Source organism: Amblyomma americanum, chromosome 2 (assembly GCF_052857255.1).
Source record: "Amblyomma americanum isolate KBUSLIRL-KWMA chromosome 2, ASM5285725v1, whole genome shotgun sequence".
Classification (NCBI taxonomy): Eukaryota; Metazoa; Arthropoda; class Arachnida; order Ixodida; family Ixodidae; genus Amblyomma; species Amblyomma americanum.
Window position 1 is genome coordinate 6623989 of NC_135498.1, and position 26505 is coordinate 6650493.

Sequence of the window (26505 nt, forward strand, 5' to 3'; positions counted from 1 at the left end):
TGTATATTATATGCCACAAATGTTGTGGGGATGGAAGTTCTCGGGGAAAAAAAAAACACACTATACACAAATGAACGTTCATCATCATCATCATCATCATCGTCAGCCTGAGTACACCCACTGCAGGGCAAAGGCCTCTCCCATGTCTCTCCAATTAACCCTCTCATTTGCCAGCTGCGCCCACCCTATGCCCGCAAACTTCCTAATCTCATCCGTCCACCTAACCTTCTGCCGCCCCCTGCTACGCTTGCCTTCTCTTGGAATGCACTCCGTTACCCTTAAGGAGCAGCGGTTATCTTGAGTTCGCAGTGCCCAAGCAATTCCTCCCTCTTGGTTCCGACTAGGATGTCATTAACACGCGTTTGTTCCCTCTACCATTCAGCCCTATTCCGGGCTCTTCATGTTACGCCTATCCTTTTTCTTTCCATGGCTCGCTGTATTGTCCTTAACCCTCTTCGTTACCCTCCACGCTTCTGCCCCGTAGGTGAGTACCGGTAGGATACAGCTGTTGTACACTTTTCTCTAGAGGGGCATTGGTAACCTGTTATTCATGATCTGAGAGAACCTGCCATCTGTGCTCCACCCCATTCTTATCCTTCTAGTTATTTCCCTCTCATGATCCGGATCAGCTGTCACTATATACCTGCACTGAGTAGACGAATTCCTTTACCACTTCCAGCACCTCGCCACCAGTTGTGAGCTGTTAAATGTGAATTGTGAAATGAACGTTATAAGAGTAAAAAGAAAGCAAGGGGTACTCTAGCGCACTCCATTTTATTGAAAATTGAAACCTCGGTTAAAATCTCCCTGACTGATAGAATTTCGCACCATTTGAGGAAGAAATGTATTTCCGTTGCCAACCATACGCATTCCGTATTTTTAGTGATTGGAATCTACCCCAGTGCTTGGGCCGCCCGGAGTGCTATTCCTTTTTTACTCCTATATAGGCTTTTCTTGTTAAGAGCGTACCTCGCAGCCCAGCTGCCTGGTAATGTTACCATCTGCTTGAGCATCCTCGCCCCGCACACCTTCAGACGGTTCAGGAGATTGGCATGCGTGGCTGTGTTGATATAAAAGCTTTATCGCACACCCGCATATACTTTTCGCTCGATAGTGCAACCGATGTTCCCTTTGGGCTGGAACACTGGGATTAAAATTACAAGCTTGCAGCGATGTCTCGGCTGGTTTTTGAAAGTTCAGCGCGGCGTTATATGGACGACGCAACATTCCGCATTCTGGAGTCCCACTCGCTTTGGGTAATCAAGGCCGCATGGACTATATACACACAGAAGGCGCTGCGGGAACGTTTGCGTTGACTGCAATTGCGCCCACTTGGACGTTTTTTCGCAATCGTCCACACCGTACAAGTTCAACCAGTTGTTTTGACTTGTCGAAGCACATCGAGTTGCTGTCGAGAGTCACAACTGTTTCAGTATTATGTGCCTGTATGCAGCTACGAAAGAGATTCGCCCGCTTCATTGTCTTGTCGTGTATGTATACGTACTGCGTCATGCTTAACACTGTGCGGGCCGCTACACGTGTGCAGTCACAGGCTTATACTGCTGTATACCTTCTTCTGTACATTACATTTCCCTTAGAACCCATTCGCCTTTTGAATGTTCACTACCTGTTTTATTCGAACCACTTTTACCTCATTCTTTCTTTTTAATACTTTTTCTTCTTCTTTCTCCTTTTTTTAGGATATTTTTTTCTTCTTAGTGGTGAGAGGCTTGTCTTAACGTGGGCGCCCAGCCATTTATGTCGCTGACTGACTTAAATACACGTTAGTGTCCTAAAGTGTTTCAAAGCTCTTCCGCCGAACCCGCTCACCCGATGCTTTTGTGGCAAGGCTTTTGTGCACGCGCTCCCGAGGTTGTTTGTTTCGCGGGATAATGCAACATAACGTCCCTTTTTCTAATTTTTTGATCTCGACGCCTGCATTTGATTTGAGTAGCCAGATAAGCTAAAACCCGTGTATTCGAACAACGCTAGTTACTTTTTGCAAATCATTGGAAGAGAGCAGTGAGTGTTTGTGGAAGTTCTTCAAGCAATGTGCACGCTGGTTGATATATTCGATTCCATAGAGGAACTTGTTTTAGCGCCTCAGCATACTCTGCTCCCAAACTGCAGAGTAATATCGCTGCAGATGCTTGACCATGAAGCGCAACTTGAAGCAATTGAGGGAAGGGTACTGCAGGAATACAGACAGCGGCACTGGCAACGGCAGATGCTTGTGCAGTCCTTGTCAAATATATGTAGCCCAAGGGGTTTGGTTCCAAGGCGTGTGCCGGTGCTCTTGAATACATTTGGCAGTTCTTAGCTTGGGAGGGTTGAGGACTTAAATTTCTCCTGCCTTCGTGAGATTAGGGTCCCTGAGTATTGCAAGAGGAGCCGCGCTGCAAGGCCCAGAAGCAGACTCCTTGGGCTGTATACTTTTGACAAATACTGTACATTCAAAAGTAAGGCAGTGATATGTGACGCGATAAGCGCTACCACCGTCGCCATGTAATCTTTACGCCTGCTGTGGCCCAGTCGTCTGTCTTCAATATCGGTGCCTATTATTTACCTGTTGTTAAATACTCCTTCTTGGCTCGTCATCAGCGCAGAAGCTGCAGCAATATACGCTCGTTGACGGGTAGCGACTGACTTCATCCCAGGAGCTGACCATCACAGAGCATCCACATATTGTGCGAAACAAACTTATTGCAAAAATTTGGGCGGAGTCACTGTCTTCCCCGTTGTAAACGTCGCTGTCTACATTTGCGCTAGTCATTTCACAGGTTGCATACGTTCGACGTCAATGGCAGCTTCAGGCTCTTGGCCGAAAGAGCTTCAATTAGAAGCGCGCCTGGACGGTCGAAAATCGTGTCATCCAAACGGGCTCCTCTATATTTGTATATTGGCCTAAGATTTGTTTTAAACCTCTGACGTTGCATTTGGCTCTCGATTTCCTCCTTAGCGCGAAACATATATACGAGACGGGATATCACAAATCAACTAAGTTTGCCAGTCATCAGTAAAATTTTTTTTCTGGTCTTCATCGTTCTATAGTCATGGTCGGGGACAGTACGCATTTCGTACACATGTTCTTGCGCATAATTCCAGTACAACACCAGTCATAAGTTGTGGCAACCTTCGTAGTAACAAAAAGATAACTATGATCTTGACAAGGTAATGACTGTTCGAGCGTACAGTCATGAGATTTATTAGTGTGAACACAGTGGTGTGTGACCAGTAGCCTCGAACCCTATACTTGTGAAGTTACATGGCGGCTACTTTTCGCAACGAGGTGGTAAGGGTTCTGCGTAAGAACCCTTTCCACTTGATTTATGAAAGCGGTCGCCGCGTGTATAGCCACAAGTACGCTTCGAGGCTACTGGCCACGTTCACACTCATAAATCTCATGACTGTACATCGAAGCTCATCAGGCGGGTTGAAGTGTCGAACGGTGTGTACACGTCACTGGTCCATAAAGGAGAGGAACGTCGACGCTTTTGTCGCAGTGCGACGGCCCAGTACTGCGAAAAACTTTACTGGCCGGAGAAAATCGAACGGATCAATGCGGCCCCGACAGCTCACCACTGTGGTCATTATTTCTGAACCGCTAGCGTGGCATTTGAAGAAGGACACACCGCCGCGCCTGACCTGCGTCGTTGACAAGAAGGCTCTGATCGACCGATAGACTAATCAATGAGGCAGGTGCGCTTCTCCGGACTGCTTCTCGAAAGCCAGGTTCTCCTCTTTTGTGTCTCTGATAACACGTAGTTTGTGCGGGCACAAATCCCCCTCGCTGTACTATAGTCGGAGAAATGATGTGCTCTGATGGATGTAAATGTTGTTTCTGCAGAACATGTTGCTGATGTTCATGTTCATAGGCGTGTGCGCAGTGTGAGGGGGAGGAGCAAGGGAGGAAGTGGCCACTCTAATAGACATAAGAAAGGGGGCGATAATTTTCTACCATACCTTTTTTCTGCTACAAAGAAGACATGAAGACAGGCGCTACCATGAACTTTGCCTCCGCCGCTCCTTTCCCCATATGGAGAGACCTGTGCACGCCTATGCTCATGTTCACCTGGAGCTAGAGCTGCAAGTATTTTTTGTTGTTGACTGGTTGTTTAAAAAAGTCAACCTTTATATGTTGTTACTCTGTAACTGTATTAAATAAAGAGCTTGTGTGTTGCCAATGTCGTTTCTTATTATTTCTCGAACCTTGTTTGCTGAACTTGGGCCACAATTTTAAACGCTATTACGAACATGTGAGGAGTTTCTCTCTTCGAAATGAGCCGAATCCACCAAAACAGCAAGTGAGAAACACGCGAAAGTTTCTTAGTCTCATATACCCTTTACGACTATCAAAGGTGTTATATGATATGCTTTACACGTAAGTTAGGAGGAACTATACACCGCCATGTACTGAAAAATTATGCCAACAGTTTAGTCATTATCGGCATGTAAACTTTGGATTTGGCTCTTTTCGGTGAGAACTTTGAATTTGACCCAGTTTTCTTCCGAAAACTTAATTTTTACAGGAGTTATTCAAGGTCTCTTTATGCAAATAACGCTTAAAAATAGTTGAGGCGTACCCAAGTTAAGCAGGCGGGATGGGGTTATAGATAGATGTGAACGCCCGAAAAAAACCTTGAAAATTTTGGGGAAAAGACGTTTTTCTTGCTTTTTTTTTTCATTGTCTAGGAGAACAGAAAAACCACTGGAATTTGCAAACAGAGTTTTCTGCACAGTAAGTAGAACCTCACTACGCACTGTAAAAGTTGGTCTAGATGAGCTGTTTGGGAGTTTGTCAAGGAAGTGGAACTGTCCACATGGTGGCGAGGTTTTTGTAGCAACCAACCGCTGACGTTTGTTGCATGTCGGCTGCTCCGAATACCCCCCTCGTCTTCGCCACCTGAAAGAAATTGGTCGAAGTTCAGTCATGTGCACACGAAGTTCCGCAAATGGCTTGTGGGAGAGCGCGTGCAATACTGAACGCGTGCAGCACGTGCAAGCGCGTGCAAAACCTGGTGCGCCTGCACTCGAATCTAAATGCAGGAAAAGGCGCAAGAGCAAGCATTTTTTGTCCAGCAATGAAGAGTCAGACTGATACAATGTTTTGTGTCTAGTATATTGTATGCAGTATGTCGCCATCTTTTCCTAAAAATCATTGCCAGCACCTTTGTTTTCGTGCAAAGGTATAATTACTTTCTTAATTCTGAGTTCCCAAGTAAATGTGCTTAATGAAATAGGTTCTCGTTTTATCCAAAGTTTCGTATTTTTCTGAAAAAAGAGGAAGAAAACGTTTTCTTTCTTCGAGCTTTCAAAATGTCTTGAAATTCAGATCGCTAGATGGGACACGGCGGCGCATGAGTACAGGAGGGAAAAGTGGAGCATCATTTAATCGCCAATATCTTCAGTGATAAAGAGGCTACAGCATGGAAAGCGGCAGCGCGAAGCAACAAATAAGGAAGAACACACAATGGGGGCCCTCCTGGGTCCCACATGTGCAAGTGAGGCTGGGGCGACCCTTATAGTACCTACGTCGGTATCCTGTGGGGAATAAGTGGGCCAGCCCAAACTGGGCGTGCCCCTGTTGAATCTACATGGGCCCCATATCGGTGTCGCTAAGGCTACCTCAGGCCACATTCCTACATCTAGCCCACATCGGCCTCATGTCTGGTACTTGGGGCAGATGCAAAGTCAATGTAAGTCCTTTCTGTAACGCCTATCGGCCCTGAGAGCAAATAAATGAACTGAAATGTGGGCTCTATGCTGGAAAAACCTTTGCTAGCCCAAATGGGGCTACCCACACGAAACCAGTGTAGGTCCCACATAAGCCGTGGTGGAGCTGGAAAAAGGGCGAGCCCACTTGCTCTCAACATTGGCCTCTTGTAGGGTACTTGAGGGCAGGTGAAGCATAAATGTAGGCTCTGTGCAGGAAAAACCTCGTCCAGGCTAATTGGGGCTGCACAAACAAAACCGCTAAGGTCTCGCATCAGCCGTGCTAGTGTTGAAAAGCGTGCGTGCCCAAAAGTTGCCCACATCGGTCCCGTGTCGGGGCCTTCTGGGCAGATGCAACACAAATGCGGGCCCTACTCGAGAAAAAAACGCAGCAAGCCCAAATGGGACTCCCGATGCATTACGGCGGACGGTCCCACATCGACTACAGTGGGGATGAACCCACCGGCGTGCCGGCATCGTATTATCCTGCATTTTTTAAATTCCGTAATTTGTATCATACACACTCAGAACTTATTATCGGAACACAGTTCTTTGCATCTTTACTCGATTACTCAAAATTACATGCTTTGAACTCTCGCACTTAGGTAAATTTTGTAAAATAATCAGACCATGCGCAGGAATAACTGTGCGCACTTACCAGCATACACTGGACTACCTAAGACTGTCCAAACGATATTATAGCTAATATTATAGTTCAGAACACACAAATGGGCTGTCCGTGCAACGCCCAACAATAAGGTGGGTGGCCTGCACAAGGTGCAACTTGTGGGCAGCCCACATTGCCTATATTGCCACCGTGCTTACAAAAAAAACTTCGTTATGCGCTGCTTGGGCCAAGCTGACATTTAAAAAAAATAGTGCATGATATTATGCATTGAGGGTACAATGGGGGAATTTGGGCCTGGGTCTGCCCCTAAAGTATCCACGTCATCCCCTTGTGGGGACCATGTGGGTGGGCCCATATTGGGAAAAAATTCAAATCGTTCCCATGTCGATCTTGGAGGGTTCAACTGAGATGAAAACCTAACGTTCGTTCTCAGGTGCTACCCACATATCACCAAAATAGGACCGATGGGGGAGCCTGGTTGGCTACCCACATCAGGCAGAATGTGGGCAGCCCCACATGGTTTACCTGCTTTGGTACAAGATGGGACTGATCGCGGAGTTTGTGGTCAACTAGTTCGTGCACTCCAAAGCACCCTTAGAGCGCGTGGCTGTAGCAGTTTCAGTCTCTCGAGATTCCCTAGACTCTGCATGGCAAGCTCAGCCAGAAACCAGCCACCAAGCGACAAAGCGGGGTGGTCGCTTGGTTCCCAGCTTTCACCTGTCGCAAGTCAGAGAATGAATCGGAGTCAAGGGTTCACAAGGGTTGAATGGGCACGGGAACAGTGACATCGGCATGCCTCCAATGTTTCGTTTCTTCACTGTGCAGGCTGTGCTGGCGCTCGGCATATCAACTTCGCTGGCTGCAGGCACTGACTCGACATTTTTCCCTGGTCCGGTGGTTGCAAGTTCTGGGCTTCGGTTCACCGACAAATTCAGCTTTTACCCGGCCAGGCTTTCCTGCTAATTGAATCGCTCGTCCACACTCGTCCAGCGTCATCGACGATGGCATCGTCACCCACACCGGATTTAAAGCGACAACACGCTGGCTTTCCCTTCAGTGGGCACGGGAACAGTGACATCGGCATGCCTCCAATGCTTCGTTTCTTCACTGTGCAGGTTTGTGCGCACAATTCTTTGCACGCTAGGAAATGCGACGATCGCTGTTTACTTCTGTTCCCGTGCCCACGGGTGTGCTTTGATGTTGTTTGTGAATGTTTTTCAATGATTTTCCTGCTTTTGCGCGCTGGCGAGATTGAATCTAACCCGGATCCTACGACTCGCTTCCTTGACATAGACAACCTGCCAGGCAATCCGTCTGAACAAATGAAAATTGTTAAGCTGCTCAAGGATGTACATTCTCGCACGTTGCAAAGCTCAAAAGATCAGGTCGAATTAGCAGCTGATATAAAAGACATTAGGAGTAGTCAGAAGAACATTGAATCAAAGTTAGCTTGCATGTGCAACAGGCTTGATGAACGCGAGGAAAAGGCAAAGAAATTCGACGACATGGATCAAGAGCTTTCGTCTTTAAAGAAATCTGTAGAAGACCAACGTGTTCGAAATGATTTGCTGCAGTCTCACCTTGATGAAGTAGAAGATAGATCGCGACGTGAAAATTTAATATTTAAGGGTATACCCGATGCGGAAGAGACTTGGGCAGATACTGAATCTAAACTCCTGGAAGCCTTGACTGAGGTTGTCGAAGTATGCTCCTCGAGTTCAATTCAACGTGCACATCGCCTGGGCGTTTTTTCAGATGAGAAGTGTCGACAAATCATAGCTAAATTTTCGGGCACTAAAATGAAAGACAAGATATTAACCCTTCGTAACGAATTTAAAACAGATAACATCACTATCAATGAAGATTTCTCACCTGCAACGCGCCAGGCTCGGAAAAAACTTTGTGAATTCGGATATAATCACGCTGGCCCTCGCTCTTTTAAGATACGATATAACAAGCTGCACATCAATAAACAATGCTTCATGTATAACCCTACCACGGACACTGTTGAAGAAATCGTGGCACGTGGCGAATCGTCTGCACTGGATTGCTTAGCTGCATCTTCCGCTTCACCGTAGGGAATCGCGAGGGGTAGTGGACAGTTGTCATCATCGATATCAGTTCTTTATGCTAACATCAGGAGCCTACTTAACAAGCATACTTCTTTATCTTCTGCCATAGGCACATGCTCAGCTGACATTATAGCGTTAACGGAAACCTGGCTCCCAGCGCATGTGTCAGATTCCGAAATCTTTCACAACGCTCATTGCTATTCGGTATATCTTTGCGATAGAACAGCCAAACGTCGCGGCGGTGCTTTACTTGCCATGTCCAAAGACATTCCATCTTCATGTATCCAAGTCTTCAGCGAACTAGAAATAATTTTTGCTTCAATAGTGATAGGTCATCTCAAATTGGTTATTGGCGTCTGTTACCGTTCTCCTTTTTATTCGTCTTTCACTAACGAACTTCACGACGCTATAAATCTTGTTCGCGCAGGATTTACTTCATCTCCGCTTTTTCTACTTGGGGACTTTCATTTCCCAACTATTTTATGGACTGCTCAGCCGCCTTCTTCATCTCCCCCTTCGCATCAAGCTAAAGAATTGTTAGAACTATGCACCCCATTTTCGCTAACTCAGTTAGTTACAAAGGCACTAGGACGCTAAATAACGCTTCGAACACTCTAGATATAATTTTAGCAACTAATCCAGAGTTAGCTAGTGACATAACATTTCTTCCAGGCATCAGCGATCACGTTCTGCTCAATTTTTGCATTAATATACCACGTCCAAAAGTGAATAAAATAAAAAAAATCATTATAGATTACAAATGCGCCAACTTTACCGCTATTAACAATGAACTGGGCACATTTGTTGATTACTTTATTGCAAACTCAGACTACTGCTCTGGCGAGGATAACTGGATATCATTCAAAACGAAGGTTCGCGAACTAATTGATAAGTATATCCCAAAGCGCATCGTCACCTCTAATCCACCAGTACCATGGCACAACTCTCACATCAGACAATTATCTAACAAAGAAACGTCTATACCGCCGCGCGAAGCTTTCACCATCTAATGCGCGATGGGCGAAGTACAAGTCTGCTTCCGACGCTTACGTCAACGCGATTAAACTTACAAACAATAACTTTTTGTCTGCCACATTACCAACTATTTTGAAAACGACTGTTAAAAAATTTTGGCGCGTTATACACCCTGCGAACGACCCATTAATTAGACTACAAGACGCCCCCGGTAAACTTATCCCCAATGACTTTTGTGCTTCCGTGCTGAATGATATATTCGTTGAAAGCTTTTCCTCCATTTCAAGCGTTAATCTTCAATTCATACCGCACCACAGGTTCCCGACAATGCCACCTATCACTGTCGATCCACCTGGTGTAGCCAAATTAATTGAATCTTTAAAAAATGATTCTTCACCTGGTTTCGATGCGATTAGCGCTAAATTCCTAAAAAAATACTTGTGCTTATAGTTCAGTTATACTAACCAAACTTTTTCAAGTCACTCGACACAGCAAGCCTTCCTAACGACTGGAAAATTGGGAAGGTGGTTCCACTTCACAAGTCCGGTGGTAAGCACTCCCCTCAAAACTTTCATCCCATTTCGCTCACCAGCACATGCTGCAAATTACTAGAACATATCATTTTCAAGAATGTCGTTACATTTCTTGATGAGAATTCATTTTTCACGCCTGCGCAACGTGGTTTTCGTCAAACGTACTCCTGTGAAACTCAATTACTTGCCTTTACTGATAATATATACCGCATACTTGACAACTCATCTTGCGCTGACTGCATTTTTTCGTACTTTTCCAAAGCCTGTGATAAAGTATGCCATAAATTGCTACTGCATAAACTGAGCCATCTTAATCTCGATCCTAACGTCTTCCAATGGATTAAATCTTTCCTTCTAAACCGTTGGAAATTTGTGCATGCTAGCAACACTAATTCACCGATTGCTAACGTGCTATCTGGTGTTCCACAGGGGTCGGTCCTTGGACCCCTCCTATTCTTAATTTATATTATTGACCTTCCTTCTGCCATATCTTCTAACATTCACCTTTTTGCTGACGATTGTGTAATATTTCGGGAAATAAATAACGTCAACGATACTGACACTCTCCAGTCAGACCTTAATTTGGTGTCAAACTGGTGCACTACATGAAATATGGAATTAAACACTAATAAATGTAAAGCTTTGCGTATTTCCCAGACATCTAACGCTCTTCCTTCATATTATCTTGATGGCACTCCTCTTGATTGGGTAAAAACATACAAGTACCTAGGAATTCATATCTCTCAAAACTTAACATGGTCTATTCATATTGACTACGTGATTAATAATGCTAACCGCATGTTAGGATACTTACGTCGCAATTTCTCTGCCGTTCCCTTACCCCTCGAACTTATACTCTATAAAACACTCATACGTCCTCAACTAGAATACGCAGCATAAATATGGGACCCTACGCATGAAAACCTCGTATATTCCTTGGAATTAGTTCAAAATAATTCCGTTCGCTTCATTATTTCAAATTACAACCGTACAGCGAGTATCACAGCCATGAAATCTAACGTGTCACTCCCACCGTTACAATCTCGCTGCAAAATTTTTCGCCTAACACTATTTCACAAGCTATATCATCACGTTGCGCTTCACGACTATTTCATGTCACCCCCCCCCCCCCCCCAATACATTTCACGTCGCATCGATCACCGCCACAAGGTTGGCATCCCAACATGCCACACCAAATCTTCTTTTCAGTCATATCTTCCCCTCACATCTGTGGAATGGAACCGCCTTCCCCCAATATTGCAGCCCCATTGCTGATAATAAAATTTTTCACGACGCTGTAGCTAATATTGTTTATTCTGAAGAAAGTTGATTGTATTATATCTGCTTCCACTGTATCGTATGCATTGTTTTTATACTATTTACGTTTTCTGGATGATGTTTGTTTTATTCTGGAGGAAATGTATTTTGTAATTTCTATTTTCACTGTATTCTATTAATTGTTTATCCTAATTAACCCACTACCCTCCGCAATGCTTTTGGCCCTGAGGGTACAATAAAAAATAAATAAAAAGAAACTTTGTATAGCAAAAAGACGATACAGAGGAATTTTTAATCACTCGCAAGGCAACACACAAATTAAGTGATCTACAGAACAATGCGCCACATTCTTTGTAATATGTTATAGATGCTACAAAATAAGAGAGAACTTGCAACTGAAGTGCACTAACACAGGAAAGAGGCAAACAAAACAAAACACAATTTGTCCATCGGGCACTGCTACAGCCCGACGGCCGGAGGATCACGACGGGACCGTCCCGAAGACTGGAGCGCTGCCTCGCTGGTTCATGGCTGGGCGAGTGGTGTCGACCCAGGAGTTGTGCGGGAGCGCTTCTGGGAAGCTTGAACTACGGCACGGGCGCATCGCCATAAACCAGGCTTGGAGAGAGGCTTCCAGAAAGCTCGGGTAACTTCTTTCCGACCCTGCGCCGCCGCGCGTGAGCGAAATGATGAGGGCATCACTCAACACACACATAAAGCATACACCAGCGTACGCCAGCTCTCTATCGGTAATGGGTGAAATTTTCTCCAAGGTTCACGAATTGTCTACCGCGCGCGTACGTGGGCGAGATTCCTTCCGCGCAGCGCCGGCTTTCCAAATGTGCGCCGATTTTTGTGACAACAGGCCACTGGGGGCCGACGCGAGGGCCCGTGTTGCAGAACCCACATATTGGTCCCACCGGGACTCACGGGCTCCTACATTGGCCTCACTTCATAGCCCACTTTGCGCTACATGGAGATATCAAACAAGCCAGATGCGCCAAAATGCTTCAGCTTAAAATTTCGTCTTGTATAGTCATCTTCCTGATTACGCAAGTAGAAGAGCTTTAATAGCGGACTACATTTTGTCAGTGTGGTGACGAGTGATAGAATACCGAATGCCGTGCGCTTATCACGCGATAGCGTTAAGTGCCCCATGTCGCAGAAAAACGCTGAGAAGCAACCTATGTGGCAGGTGCACCGACTGGGTCATGTGCACTACTGACGTCATCAAGACATGCCCACCGTGGCAGGTGGCAGTTAAATTAATGATTGGTCACGAGAGTCTGCTCGGGAAGAGCAACCTGGGTCTCACAAGCCTCACCGATGGCAGCACCTGCCATCGCAGGGCAGTGGCGCACCGCTTAACCGCTACACCGCTGCTCAGGGAGAGGTATGGAGCCTCTCAGGGATCTCTGAATGGTATAGTGACCGAAATTCCGCATAAACGGGCATTAACCCATTAACCCTATCGCGCCATTCCCATTAACGGCAAGTCCCATTCAGTATTTCATAACCTCAGTTAATATCATTTCGTACGAAGCTCCGCTCACTTTCAGTATCACCACGCAGAAATCTTTTCCGACAAAAAAGTAGTCTGTTCTAAGCGATTTTCCTGTTACCCATACAAGAAGCTAATCGCAAGATTAAATTCAAAGTACAAGAATTTTACAGGCCGAGCACAGTTAGATATTAAATAAGTGATTTCGTGTAATGATGTGGCTTGTCAGCGGTGTAATACAGGGTGCCCCGTTGCTACCGGCTGTTTTTGTTTATGAAGAGTAAAGTAGTTTTCGGCAGTTTTGGGCAATACGGCACAGCCTGACCAAGTTAATATATATCCTTGGGTTTCCATGTGCTTCTCATGGCGCTTTACTTTTCTTTATGGCTCTAGTTTTGCAAGTGATCGAGAGCAGCGAAACTGACGCATCAACAGCGCCACAGATGGTTACTGCAAAGGCCGGAAGTGAGGGCAGCACAAGCGCCGCGCCGCGGAAAGCCGAAACGCGGAGGGCGTCACGTCGTCGTTTCGAAGGGAGGTGTGAGGTTAGCTGCGGGAGCGGGCACCGGCGATTCCCCCCACATAGCCACAAGAAGTCTTGACATCAGACCAAGTAGTTGTTGCACGGTGACCGGGTTATTTATTGCCGACGAGACACGGTGTATCTGCCGCGAAAATGGCCCGCAGGTTTGTTGTCGGAGGAAACTGGAAGATGAACGGCAACAAGAACTCCATTCGAGACATCTGCAACTCACTCAAAGGAGCGAGCCTCGATCCGAACACAGGTGAGAAAGATGAGCTCCGGCGTCAAGTAGCAAATGTAACTGGCTAATAGCTTTCTTCGAAAGCATGGGAAGGTGACCGTGTTTAACTTAATTTTTTTGCCGGCTTGCCCATATCAGCATTGTTTTGTCTGATCTGTACGTGTGAAACTGCTTTGAAGGCGGAAACAATGTTCGCGTTCCGGCGCACACTTGTACAGCTTATTTCTTATTTCAGAGGTGGTTATCGGATGCCCGGCGCCGTACCTTGACTACTGCCGGAGCTTGCTTCCGCCTTCGGTTGCCCTCGCAGCCCAAAATTGCTACAAGGTTGAAAAGGGCGCATTCACGGGGGAAATTAGGTACGACATACCGAGCACGTTCCTGTATTTTTTGATTTTCCCTGATGCTTTACTGTTGCACTGTTGGCATATAGCAAAGCGCATATCTAATTTCAAGATCGCGTGGCCACGATGCCGCTGACAACGTTCTATGTTTGACATTTTCGATGATGTTTTATGGAGCTGTCGTGTTTCAATCTCTAGCCCTGCGATGATAAAAGACTGCGGAGGCCAGTGGGTCATTCTGGGCCACTCGGAACGCAGGCACGTCTTCAAGGAGACTGACGAGGTTAGTGCCTCAACGTGCTGACCGACTGTTGGCCCGGGCGCGAGTTCGTATTCTGACAGGAGTCCGTAGTTTTGACCTTCCGCATGACCTTCAGAGGAGGCGCGCTTTGACAGCTTTAGATCGCGCATGCCGTCTTTTGTGCCTCGCCTCCAAATATAGTAACAGGGGGGATATTTCGGCACGTAGGTGTTATCATTAATTTGCCACCTGTTAGACTTTTATTTTCCAGCGATTCTCTCCACAGTTATTTCTCTGTATTCTGGGCTGGTTTAGTTTAGGTTATGCTGTCTGACTGAATCCGTTTTCGTTTGAACGTTTACAAGTTTGCGATGTACGTAATTTCATCCGGTTGTCGCCATTAAATCTACAGCTCATACTCGCAGAATTGTGTGAAGAAATGAAAATATTGCAATGATGCAATCGTGATGGTTCGTTTCCTGATTCATATAATGAATCTAATTATTATTCTATGAGCCTCTGCATAATACAGTTGTCTTCAGCTTAGAGCTCTATTTTATTCTGGCAAAAGGTTATCGCAGATTGTACGTTATCTTAGGTAATCAAATGAATTCACGTACTGCAATGGTTGGCCTTGGGGGATGCTGTTACTGTGTTGATTTTGGAGTTGCTTTGTTGGTAGCAGTGGAATGAACGGTATCACTGTTTATTAATTGGTTTCGAATTACAGGATGAACCAGGTCTGTGCTGTAATATTTGTCTGTCTTATCTTGCCAGGTGGTGCAGCTGTAGTTACACTATATTTGTGAAAACTGCATTCTGTTCTTTGTCGAAAGCAGGTTTTCTTGGGCTACCAGGTTAAACAATATTGAAATTGTTTTAATATTGCTGTTAAGACCACATTTTACCTAACTTTAGCAATTGTAATCGTGTGTGCCAAATTCCGCCTTTGCACGACACGTGCCAAGGAAAAAATTTATAGTGTCTAGAAGGCTGTTAAAATTGCTGAATTGATCTGATTTGAAGGGGTTTAACATCCCAAAGTGACTTAGGCTATGAGGGATGCCATAGTGGAGGACTGCGGATAATTTCAACCACTTAAGGTTCTTTAACATGCACTGACATAACACACAGGCCTTTAGCATTTCAGCTCCATTTGAAATGCCATCACCGTAGCCGAGTTCAAACCCACCTCTTTCGAGTTTAAGCCACCGTAGCGCTTTTGAAATTATGGGGAGTGCTTCTTCGTCGTTGTTGTGCTCTGGGGATGAGTTGACTTCATCAGGGTAGGTCTATCCTATCTTATCTAATGTAGATGTTTACCAAGCAGTCTCCATCAGGTAAACAGCTGGCACATATCATGGACGTTACTTGGTGAAGTAAGATACAAAGATGTATTATTTTTTACATTTTGGCTTTTGAACCTAACAAAAACTTCATCTTAAGTTTATCTCCTTTTTGTACGTATGCAGCATGCATGTATACTGTTTAGGAAAAGAGAGCAGAGATAGGATGCTAAGGTTAGAATGATAGCCTAAGCCCAAACTTTTGTCGTGTGTACCATTATCCGCACTACTTTGCCCACCAAAAAGCAATTTTGGGGTTTCACAAAACTGACAGTGTTTTCGCAATTGCCGCTTGCATTGTATGGCCTTACTGAGCAAGACATCATGTACATTATGCTCAACTATGTTACTTCGTGAGCTAACTAATCCATATATATTTTCAAAAAGGACAATAGTGCAGAATGAGAGCTGTACATTGTGAAATGAACAAATAACCTTTAATGACAGTGCCTTTGTTTGGTTAGTTTACATTTGATGTAATTCTGTGGTAACACCATTGCCTGTTCTCTCTTTTTTCTTAGCTCATTGGAGAAAAAGTGAAGCATGCCCTGGATTCTGGTCTCAACGTCATAGCTTGCATTGGTGAGCTGCTGGAAGAAAGGGAGGCCAACAAAACTGAAGAAGTGTGTTACCGCCAGACCAAGGCGATTGCAGGTAGGCCATGGAGCTGTTTCTGACAATGCTGAATATGCTTTAACTTCCTGATTATGCAGGTCTGTGTGTTGGCATTGCTGCTTTTTATCTCACAGTTCCTCCCTACTCTGTGAAAACATTGTTTTAGTATATGTGGAGGGATGGAGTCACTCTGTCAGTCTTGCATTTTGGGCCGCCACAGTGGCTGAGTGGTTATGGCACTCGGCTGCTGACCCAAAAGACACATGTTCGACCCCAGCCGCAGTGGTCGAATTTCGATGGAGGTGAAATTTTAGAGGCCCGTGTACAGTGCGAAGTCAGTGCATGTTATAAAGAACCCCAGGTGGTCGAAGTTTGTGGAGCCCTTCACTGTGGTGTCCCTCATAGCCTGAGTCGCTTTGGGACGTTAAACCCCCATAAACCAGTCTTGCATTTTGGGAAAGCACCTTCTCGAGAGCTATAGCTGTTGCAAAGTCATGGGCACCAATACTTCAAGCTTGGCTTTAAGAAGTTGTTGTGATGGTCAAATATATGTTGCTAAGTCATCAAGATTCTCTTAATCTTTTTTGTGCAGCAAATGTCAAGGACTGGGGTAAAGTCGTCATTGCCTATGAACCTGTCTGGGCTATCGGTACAGGAAAAACTGCTACTCCTGATCAGGTAAACTTCCCTGTCTATACACACTGTCATAAAACTCACAGCTGCCTGGTTAGGATATTTTTTTTTGTGGGTGTGAATTTTTCCATCTCGCTGGAGTAATCTAGCAACTTTTTAGAAAAATTCATAATAGGTTCCACATAAAGATGATTGCCTTTGACAGCCGTACAGCCTGTTTTTGCTTTCCAGTTTAAATATGGCACATTCAGTTATGTTTGATTAGCTTTTGTTTGTGCAGATGCATGGTATCACCTTGCGTGTACATGAGCACAAGATGTGCTTGTGATAGCAGATTGTATATGTGCTGCAGTGTTTTTAGTGCTCTTGGCAGTGTCACAGTAGTTGCATGAGTAAGTAAGGGCTGGTTGCCAGATGCATCTGCTCTAACTCTTTTGTCATCAACTGTGCCAGTCAGCTGTGCCTCACTGACGATAGTTTTGTTTTGAAAGCATGAGTTTTACCTAGTGTGCCTTACCTTCCTTGGTTTGGAGTCATCATTGATATTTATTTATTTACAATCAAGCCCACTTAGAGCAGCCAGAGTTATAATGAATGTTTACTTACGGACGAATGAGATGCTGCTATTATGAAAATATCTATTAGGCCAGTTGCATTGCGTCTCAGATGCAGCAAACAACTGTTGCACCACAGCTAGTTTGGAGCAAACGAGGTAGCACAGTAAACTCAGCCCTACAGTCGAAAACCCCTGCTTCTAGCAGGCGGAGAAATTGATAAGCATCTCCAAGCCATCGTGGTGGTCTCTTTCAATATTGGAAAGAGACGGACAGATGAGCCCAAGAAAAAGCAGTACAACATTAGAAGATGTATAGAATGCCGACGAAGCTTTTAAAGCAATAGCTTTAAAGGCCCCATTATGCAGAAAGTCCAGTGTCGTCGGCGTTGGCCGTGCGTTGGCCATGAGTGAAAAGCTACCTCTTTAAGATCCCGGATTTGTCGGTTGGCATGGCAGCCTGGAACAACTTATTTGTGTATTGCCGTCACGGGCTGCTGCTGCGCCAAAGCTATGCCACACCATTGGTGGCAGCAATGTAGTGGAAGATGAGACAGAGCTGCTGCTGGTCGCCGTCTGTGTTTGCACCGAGCGCAGTGACCTTGACTGAACAAATCAGTTTTCTCACCTGGCAGCATCACAGTCAGTCACAGCGTGTGTTTGCTGTGCATTTTTGTCTTTGCCTCGCACTCTTCTGAGTGATATAATTTCATGTTGTAGGTCTGAGTTTTACTCACATTCTTAATTACATCACATAATCATGATGTCCACTACATTTACATAGCTATTGCATCATACCTTTAAGGTAACCTTGAGCTTAAGTGTTTCCCGAATTTTTACCAAAAACACTTGCCTTGAAAGGTGACTCCTAGTGCTGGTTGAAAGGGCAGTAGGCATTGCATTACCAATCTTCTCTGCACAAGCATGAGTAGCAGCTACCAGCGGCTGCTGCTTCTTATTGGAAAGACATGAAGTAGCAGTGCTCTGGAAGTTACATTCTCGTACACTACACGCACGACGCAATGGTCTGGATGATGATTGTCGTTTTTTTTAATTTGCTGAGTGTGCCTGTAAACATGAGTTTAGGTTGGGTGTGTGGTTGATAGCTAACTTGTTTGCGAAACAGCTTGTTGAGGTTGACCATGAAACAGTGAAAAAGATACGGTCTTGCTTGTGCTCTGCAGTCGTGTGAAGCACCACAAGCTCATTTCCGTGGCTGCAGTGACCACGCTCTTTTGCCACCGAAAGTGACGACCAGGAGAAGCCATTGACATGGGTGTAATTTATGGGCTCAAGGTGTTCTTATTAAAACACGTTGCGGGGCTAGTTGGTTATCCATTGCGTCTAGAGAAGTAATTCAGCGCCACTTTTTTCAGACGTGCACACAGACATGTATCTGTGTGCTTGTCTGAGAAGTGTCCCATTGGCAGCGCGTCAGCAGTGCATGCTGATAGCAGTTTGACAGACCCTGCACCGACATCACAGTTGAGATCTCTCTGTTCCCCGCCATGGAATGATAAGGTAGCACAGATGCAATGGTCTGCATAGTGCATCAAGGATTGCTTACCTGAGGCACGATTTATGAACCCAGGAACGATGGAGAATGTTGTTCAACACACATGTTATCAGGTGATCAGACGCATGTGGATTTGTGGCAACTTGTCGTTGATGCACAGCTGGCCTCACCTGATGTCACATGAGAGAAGTTTGTTGGTGCAGATGATGATGCAACATCGGAGAGCCATACCCTGAAGAAGACAATAGTACACGAAACACACGCTGACTAGAAGAAATCTGGTGGAGAAAGTGGCGAAGAGGCCAAGCTATCATGAGTTACTGTGAACACTTTCACAATGATTATTTGCTCCCCTAGAGCAGCTTGCTGTTATCGAGGGTGTCGGCGTGGAAAACGTGACTGTGCTGGAGAGCTTGGAAAGCACTGTAGCAGGGTGTAGTTTGAAAAAAGCACACACACATAACGGATTTTGACGTGATAGCATTAAGCGCCCCGTGTTGCAGAAAAGTCGGCACCGGTGGCGTTAGCTGTGTCGTTAGCCGTAAGCGAAAAACCGTCAAAAAATCCCCAGAGGAGCAACCCAGGGGGCAGGTGGGCCACCGAAGTCACGTGACCTTGTGGCATCATGACAACCTGCCCACTGGATTTTGAGCAAACTGCCTACCGTGGCAGGTAGCAGTTAAATTATTGATTTGTCGCACGAGGTTGTTTGGGAAGAGCAATCTGGGTCTCTCAAGCCCCACCAGGGGTAGCACCTGCCATCGGAAGGCAGCGGCGCATCACTTAACCACTGCGCCAGGATTGGTATGAAGACTCCGAAGGATCTAGCAGTGTAAAGTAGGGAATGACCAATTTCACATATGTGGGCAATAAACAACTCATTAATGCTGTCATGCCATACTTTTAAGGCAGAGCTTAAGTGCTCCCTCCAATTTTTTAAAGAATTAAATGCCACTGTCCAACTTTGTAATTTTGGCTGGGACATGGGAAGTCCACTAACTGCAAATCTTGGATGCAACAAATGCCATTCATGCAACGGGCAGGTTCTTTATAAGTGGGCTCAATTGTAATTATTTGTGCATACTGCAGTCCCGCAGGGGCTATTGTAGGAGTGGGGATGAGCAGGGTATGGTCGCTGCCACCTTTCAATACTTGTTATAATAGTACCTTGTTCACAACCCACTGACTTCTGGCAGTGTGCTTTCTTCAGCTGAAGCTGAGGAAAAGATTTTCTTATGCATGCTGAAGTTTTCATGCATTTACTGTTCTATACAAGCTTCTCATTCCTGGTTTCAGAAATTTTTGCAGAGCATCTAAAAAGTGCGCTCTGAGAAGTGGCATTCATGGCACCCCTTTTTTATCCTCAGGCACAAGAAATCCATGCAAAAGTGCGCAACTGGCTCTCGACCAATGTCTCCCCTGACGTGGCAGCCAAGGTTAGGATCCAGTATGGAGGTAAAAACACCTGCTTTCTCTTCGTTGCATGTAAGGAGGTCAGGCTGAGAAATACATCAGCAAGTGATTAATAAATAGAAAAGCTGCATGGATGCTACCTGGAAGTGGCTGGGCATTAGGATGTTGGATGAGAACCTCCAGGCCCGCCCCCATACATTTCACTGTGTTGCAGAACAGAAGCCTCAGATATAGACTGATAAGAGTTCTGGTGACTGCTGTTTTTTGGGCAGTGTGTGTAGTGCCACGCACATCTTGGTAGTTCAGCTGTCATTGCTGTTCTGTAGTGCTGTTCATTAGATTTGTCCCTGCTTTGCTGAGGACAAGCTACATGAATGTAAAAAAGCAAGCGATGGGAAATTACAGTGGGAAAAAAGACACTTCGCATGATGGTAAAAGCTGCTGAAGATGAGACTTGATGAAAAACTTGCTGTAAGTTTTTCGTGGTATTTTACAGCTCTACCTTTTCACCTAATGTTGTGTACTGCAGATCTGGTATGATAACATGCTCCTCCAGCATAATCCAGTAAAGAAAGCAATGAGCGGACATTCAGGTGCTCTCTGTGAGCCATTCATTTTTTGCTATCTCAAAAATTGTTGTCACCTGCTTTGTTGGTATGTGCTTTTTTTTTTTCTGGCTTGTCAGTTTAAACCGATTAGGCCTATTTGTCGATTCACTTGCCTGTTCTTACTGTGAGCCAGTTTAGGATGTTACAAGGAGAAGGTATAACGGACCATGCACATGTCGTCATACGTAATTTTTATTCCAACATTGGTACAATCCTGTGATTCAGGCTTATTCCATACAACAGTTGTTTCTGGTAAAAATGAATAAGGGCCGCTACGGTGGCTCAGTGGTTATGGGGCTCGGCTGCTGACCCGAAAGGACCGTGGCGATCATATTTCGGTGTAGGTGAAATGCTAGAGGCCCGTGTGCTGTGCAATGTCAGTGCACGTTAAAGAATCCCAGTGGTCGGATTTTCCTGAGCTCTTCACTACGGCGTCCCCCATAGCCTGAGTCACTTTGGGATGTTAAACCCCCATAAGCCATAAATATGAATGACACAATCTCTTGGTATTAATTGTAGAAAAAGGTAGGAACAGTTATTACTTGGAAATGTCCCAAATGGTGTTCACAAGAGTAAACCCCTAATTGGGATTCAGCCAGTTGCTCGTCTGTATGCCTACCTGTGTGTGAAAAGTGTCTTGGTAGCAGATTTCAATGGCGTAAATGGACTGTAACGGCAGACGAAATGAAATCTCATTATTTTCGAGCAAACTGCGGCAGAATTTTGTGCCCGTCGCTTCCCACAATTATGTTACTGATGGCTGCCATCTTGGTCTTGTTTGAAAGCTGGCGCTCTTTCCTACATCCTGGTATTACTTACTATTGTGAAATCCTCTCAGAATGTCCTTGTTCTACCATCTTCTGAGGCCTTTACATTGGTGCACTTCAAATGAAATTTTCTCCACTTCGTGTTTTTGCAAACATGACTTACAGAACTTTTCGTTATGTCTGTAGGTGAAATTTCAGTTAATCTTATACCATTGGAATGGTTAACGAATAAACTGTAGAGCTATGCTATTTTTTTTATGGCCGAGTTGAACATATCTAATTTTGAGAACAATATAATGTCACCTAATTTTATTTCATAATTATGGTGCTATGACATAATTGAACATTTTTATATGATGATATACCTCAATAACAATATAAATAGCATAGTTCCACATGGCATGTCTTTAGCTACAGCTCCACTTTGATCAAGGCCTAAAAATGTTGAGGAAAAATGTCTTAATGACCTGTGAGAAATTACGTAATTAGGGTTCAATTATTTTTCCATAATATGGAAACTAATTGAGATATGCTAAAACTACTTGTGTTTTTGAAAACAGGAGGAAGAGATTCATATGCAGACTGAATTTCATTACAATATCTCTAATAAGAAGAATTTTCATTTTTATGACCTGTATCTCACTTCAACAAATATAGACACCTTTATAATCCAATTTTTCTCTCTTGCTGTTTGGGTTTCGTTTTCAACAGCCCTGTAACGTCAAAATTGTATTTAGGTTACGTGAGGCATGCAAGAACTGCAATATGTATTCACTGCATCTTCATTTGTTGTCATTGTAGCTATTGAGACAGGGTGGCTTTGGCATCTCAGTGAATTAAAATGATGAAGCAGTGGTTGTATCGCTGTTTTTTTTCATGCTTCGCGTGACCTGCTGATGTCACAGCCACCGTTAGGCTGTTGAAACCGAATCTGAAGCAGCACGAGAGAGAAACTTGATCATAAATTATTTAGCGGTAATAGGTGAATACCATATAGTAATCCATGTATTATGCCTTACACATCATAAGCACGCACCCAAAAATTCTGTACTCATTTAAGAACACATACTGTACACAATTGAGATTTACCCAAGATTTCTGCAGGAACTTTGCAAGAATGGGTTGAATAAAATCTCACCAGCCATTTGATAAAGTAGGGAGTTATTTATCTCGGTGGAATAATTTGAAATTCTTAGCATCATGAAGGAAATATCACTCTAACAATACATGGCATGACAGATTGCTTAATGGATTTGAATGTGCTGAAGCACCACTATGTATAGGCTATAAGGCATGCTGTAGTGGAGGCCTCTGCATTAACTTTTTGATCACCTAGGACTCATATATACCGAAATCGCGGTACAGCCATAAGGTTTATAAGCATGAACACTGAAATGAGAGTAAGCATGAACATTAAAACAGAGCGCAGCCTAGCGTGTGGTATGAATGGCATCATATGTGGTACTTGCGCGGCTACGGCTGCAAGATCAACTGATGCACTACCAACCTGTGACTGTGCGCTGCCTGCTACGCCTGCAGTTCACAATGCACTGCTACAACTGATAATGAAGACAGGGGCATGAAGGGGCTGCCTGGTCCGGATGGCATCCACGCCAAGAGCGATAATCTGATGGCAAGCCGCCAAAGGAGAACATTTTCTATTAAGACTAGAATGTCAAGACCTAAGACACCTGTGTTCGTGGCTGACTGGAGCGAGAAATGAAAAAATCAGGGGACATGGCTTTCTCTGCTGCTTCTGCATCTCCATCAAAAACAACACAGAAGTTGTACACTACACTATTGCTGTTGTTGGGCATAAGCAGCATGCAGCGCTCTTGTGAGAGCTCTTTTCATTTGTCGGATACACTATGAGTAGTAGGCAGCGAGCACCAGAACGAAGCAATGAACAACAAGACGGCGGAGAGTGCACACATTCTTAAAACAGCTGTAGCCACACGAGTTCGAAGTGTGGTGTCGCTCACAGTGCACGCTAGGCTGCATTGTCTGTATGGTACGATCCGCAATGCTGTGTGCACACTCATAATTCACAAGACAGTACAAGCCGCCACGGTGGCTCCTTGGTTATGGCACTTGGCTGCTGACCCGAAAGACGCGGGTTTGATCTTGGCTGCGGTGGTCAAATTTCGATGGAGGCGAAATTCTAGATGTCTGTGTTCTGTGCAGTGTCAGTGCACATTAAAGAAGTTCAGGTGGTCGAAATTTCCGGAGCCCTTCACGGCGTTTCTCATAGACTGAGTCGTTTTGGGATATTAAACCCCCCATAAACCATCAAGACAGTACATGAGTGTCATTGCATTTCACCCCCATCAAAGTGCAGCCTTCCGTATCTGAGGTTGAACCTGCAAACTCATGTTCAACACCTCAACTCCATGTCCTCTGAGTTGCTATGGTAGGTAGGTGCAGCAGCTTGAGGTACTGAGCATGTCTAAGATGCATGTAAGGTACATTAGTTTACTGACCCCAGTGAACATCTTGTGCAGCCCATGAACAAACAGTTTTGGATTTCAGAGGAGTATCCAAATTTTGGAACAGTCGTCATTTCACTGCACACATCTGGGAAGACATTTGCATTGCAGTTTGGAGTCAGAATTACCATAAACCAGATCTTGTAAATTTTGTTATTAGGTTTTGTAATATTGTTTGCTGCTTTTCTTTTCTTTGAACAGGTTCAGTCACTGCTGCAAACTGCAAGGAACTCGCCAGGAAACCAGACATTGATGGCTTCCTCGTGGGTGGTGCTTCCCTGAAGCCAGAGTTTGTTGATATCATCAATGCCCGCCAGTGAGCGTCCTTCATTCATGACCAGCCCAAACATGTAGCACCACAAAGTCTGAGTAAATTAAAACCTTCACATTTAGGAATTCCGTTCTTGTTGTTAGGGGAGCGCACAGCAAGCTTTCTCAGTGTTAAGAAGTGCTCCGACTCAACTCACCTTTCACTTCTTGTTCTCATATGCTCTCTGTAATAGGAGATGAGAATTGTGCAATCGTGACCATTTTTACATGTAATTGGAAAGTTGGTTACCTCACAGCTAATTTACTTTAGCTAGTCGTTATGGAATGCTGTTTCAGAGTGGCAGCAAGGAATTGCATTGAGCATTCAGTGTCACAAAAAAATAAATTCTTTGCAAATCCATTTTTCCACAGCTGAATACATCTTGGGGTTGCTGGCATAACTTGAAAACATACTACTCTTTTTTTTGGCAAAAGTGATAGGTATTAATACCTGCTCTAGCCGAAGTGCGCTTGGCTGTGATGCTTAAAAGCGTGAGGCATTATGTGCAGTGGCTGTGTACCATTGGAAGTGGTTTAGTGTGTTATGCGAGTCTGGTAGTGTAGGTAGTTAGTGTGGTCCCCAATCTTTCCCTTGTGTAACACTGCCATTACAAATGAAAGCCAGATGTATTACTCTTGTTTGCATAAATTACTGTTATGGTTGTTCACTTCTCTTTTATCGGGCTATTATTAAAAAGAACTTTACGGCATGTTCCACCTTTTTTGTGTAATGTCTGTGGAGAGTATTTGCAGGACGTTCTGCCTGTGAATCATTAAAGTTTTTCAACCTAACCTAACCTAACCTAACCTGACCTGACCTGACCTGACCTGACCTGTTACAGGCCGTCACGGTGGCTCAGTGGGCGCTTGACTGCTGACCTGAAAGACGTGTTATCCCTTCTGCTGCAGTCGAATCGTTGGAGGCGGAATTCTAGAGGCCTGTGTAATGAGTGCGATATCGGTGCACGTTAAGGAACCTGCAGATCGTCAAGAGGTGGTCGAAACGCGGGTTGTTTTATTTGAAATCAAGAAGAAATAGGCAGAGCATGCACCGTAGGGTAACAATGGATTCCAAGATAGGGCATGTGTAGCAGGGTGCGGCAGAGAGTCAGATGGGCGGATGAGATTAGGAAGTCTTCAGGGATGAGGTGGCTGCAGCTGGTAAAGGACAGGGTTAATTGCAGAGATGTGGGAGCAGCTTGTTATCTGCAGTGGACGTAGTTATGCTGATTATGATGTGGGATTTTGACGCGACAGCGTTAAGGCTCCTGTTCTGCAGAAAATCCGGCGTCATCAGCGCAGTTGTGAGCGAAAAGGCAGGTGGCCCACCTGCCACCTAGGTCACGTGACCTTGTGACATCATCACAACTTGCCCACCAGATTTTGAGTAAACTGCCCACCTTGGCATGTGGTCGCCAGAGGTTGCTTGGCAAGAGCAACCTCGGTCTCACAAGCCCCACCAGTAGCTGTGTTTGAAACAGTAACTTGCCGGGGCAGCGATGCATCGCTTAACCGCTGCACCAGGGGTGGTATGAGGACTCCCCGCGATCTAGGAATGTAAAGTAGAGAATGACTAAATCGGCATGTAGGCAGAACCTAGGTGACAGAGGAGGAGTACTTGCGTGGGAGGGATCTAATGCTGTTTTATTATACTCGTAATGGTAGGTTGAGCGTTGTATGATGGTGAAAGAAAGAAGTAGGAATGTAAAGTAGAGAATGACTAAATCGGCATGTATGCAGAACCTAGGTGACAGAGGAGGAGTACTTGCGTGGGAGGGATCTAATGCTGTTTTATTATACTCGTAATGGTAGGTTGAGCATTGTATGATGGTGAAAGAAAGAAGTAGGAATGTAAAGTAGAGAATGACTAAATCGGCATGTAGGCAGAACCTAGGTGACAGAGGAGGAGTACTTGCGTGGGAGGGATCTAATGCTGTTTTATTATACTCGTAATGGTAGGTTGAGCGTTGTATGATGGTGAAAGAAAGAAGTAGGAATGTAAAGTAGAGAATGACTAAATCGGCATGTATGCAGAACCTAGGTGACAGAGGAGGAGTACTTGCGTGGGAGGGATCTAATGCTGTTTTATTATACTCGTAATGGTAGGTTGAGCATTGTATGATGGTGAAAGAAGTAGGAATGTAAAGTAGAGAATGACTAAATCGGCATGTAGGCAGAACCTAGGTGACAGAGGAGGAGTACTTGCGTGGG

At 44.8% G+C, this 26505-nt stretch overlaps 1 protein-coding gene across 1 annotated transcript; it reads left to right on the plus strand.

Annotated features, from left to right (window-relative positions):
• Window positions 1–13216: 13216 nt before the first annotated feature.
• Tpi (triose phosphate isomerase) lies at window positions 13217–24381 on the plus strand. Its single transcript, XM_077652914.1, has 7 exons — window positions 13217–13484; window positions 13699–13822; window positions 14006–14090; window positions 15916–16048; window positions 16602–16687; window positions 20079–20166; window positions 24187–24381. The coding sequence occupies exons 1-7, from the start codon at window positions 13376–13378 to the stop codon at window positions 24303–24305; spliced, it is 744 nt and encodes a 247-aa protein (XP_077509040.1). The 5' UTR covers window positions 13217–13375; the 3' UTR covers window positions 24306–24381.
• Window positions 24382–26505: the final 2124 nt, after the last annotated feature.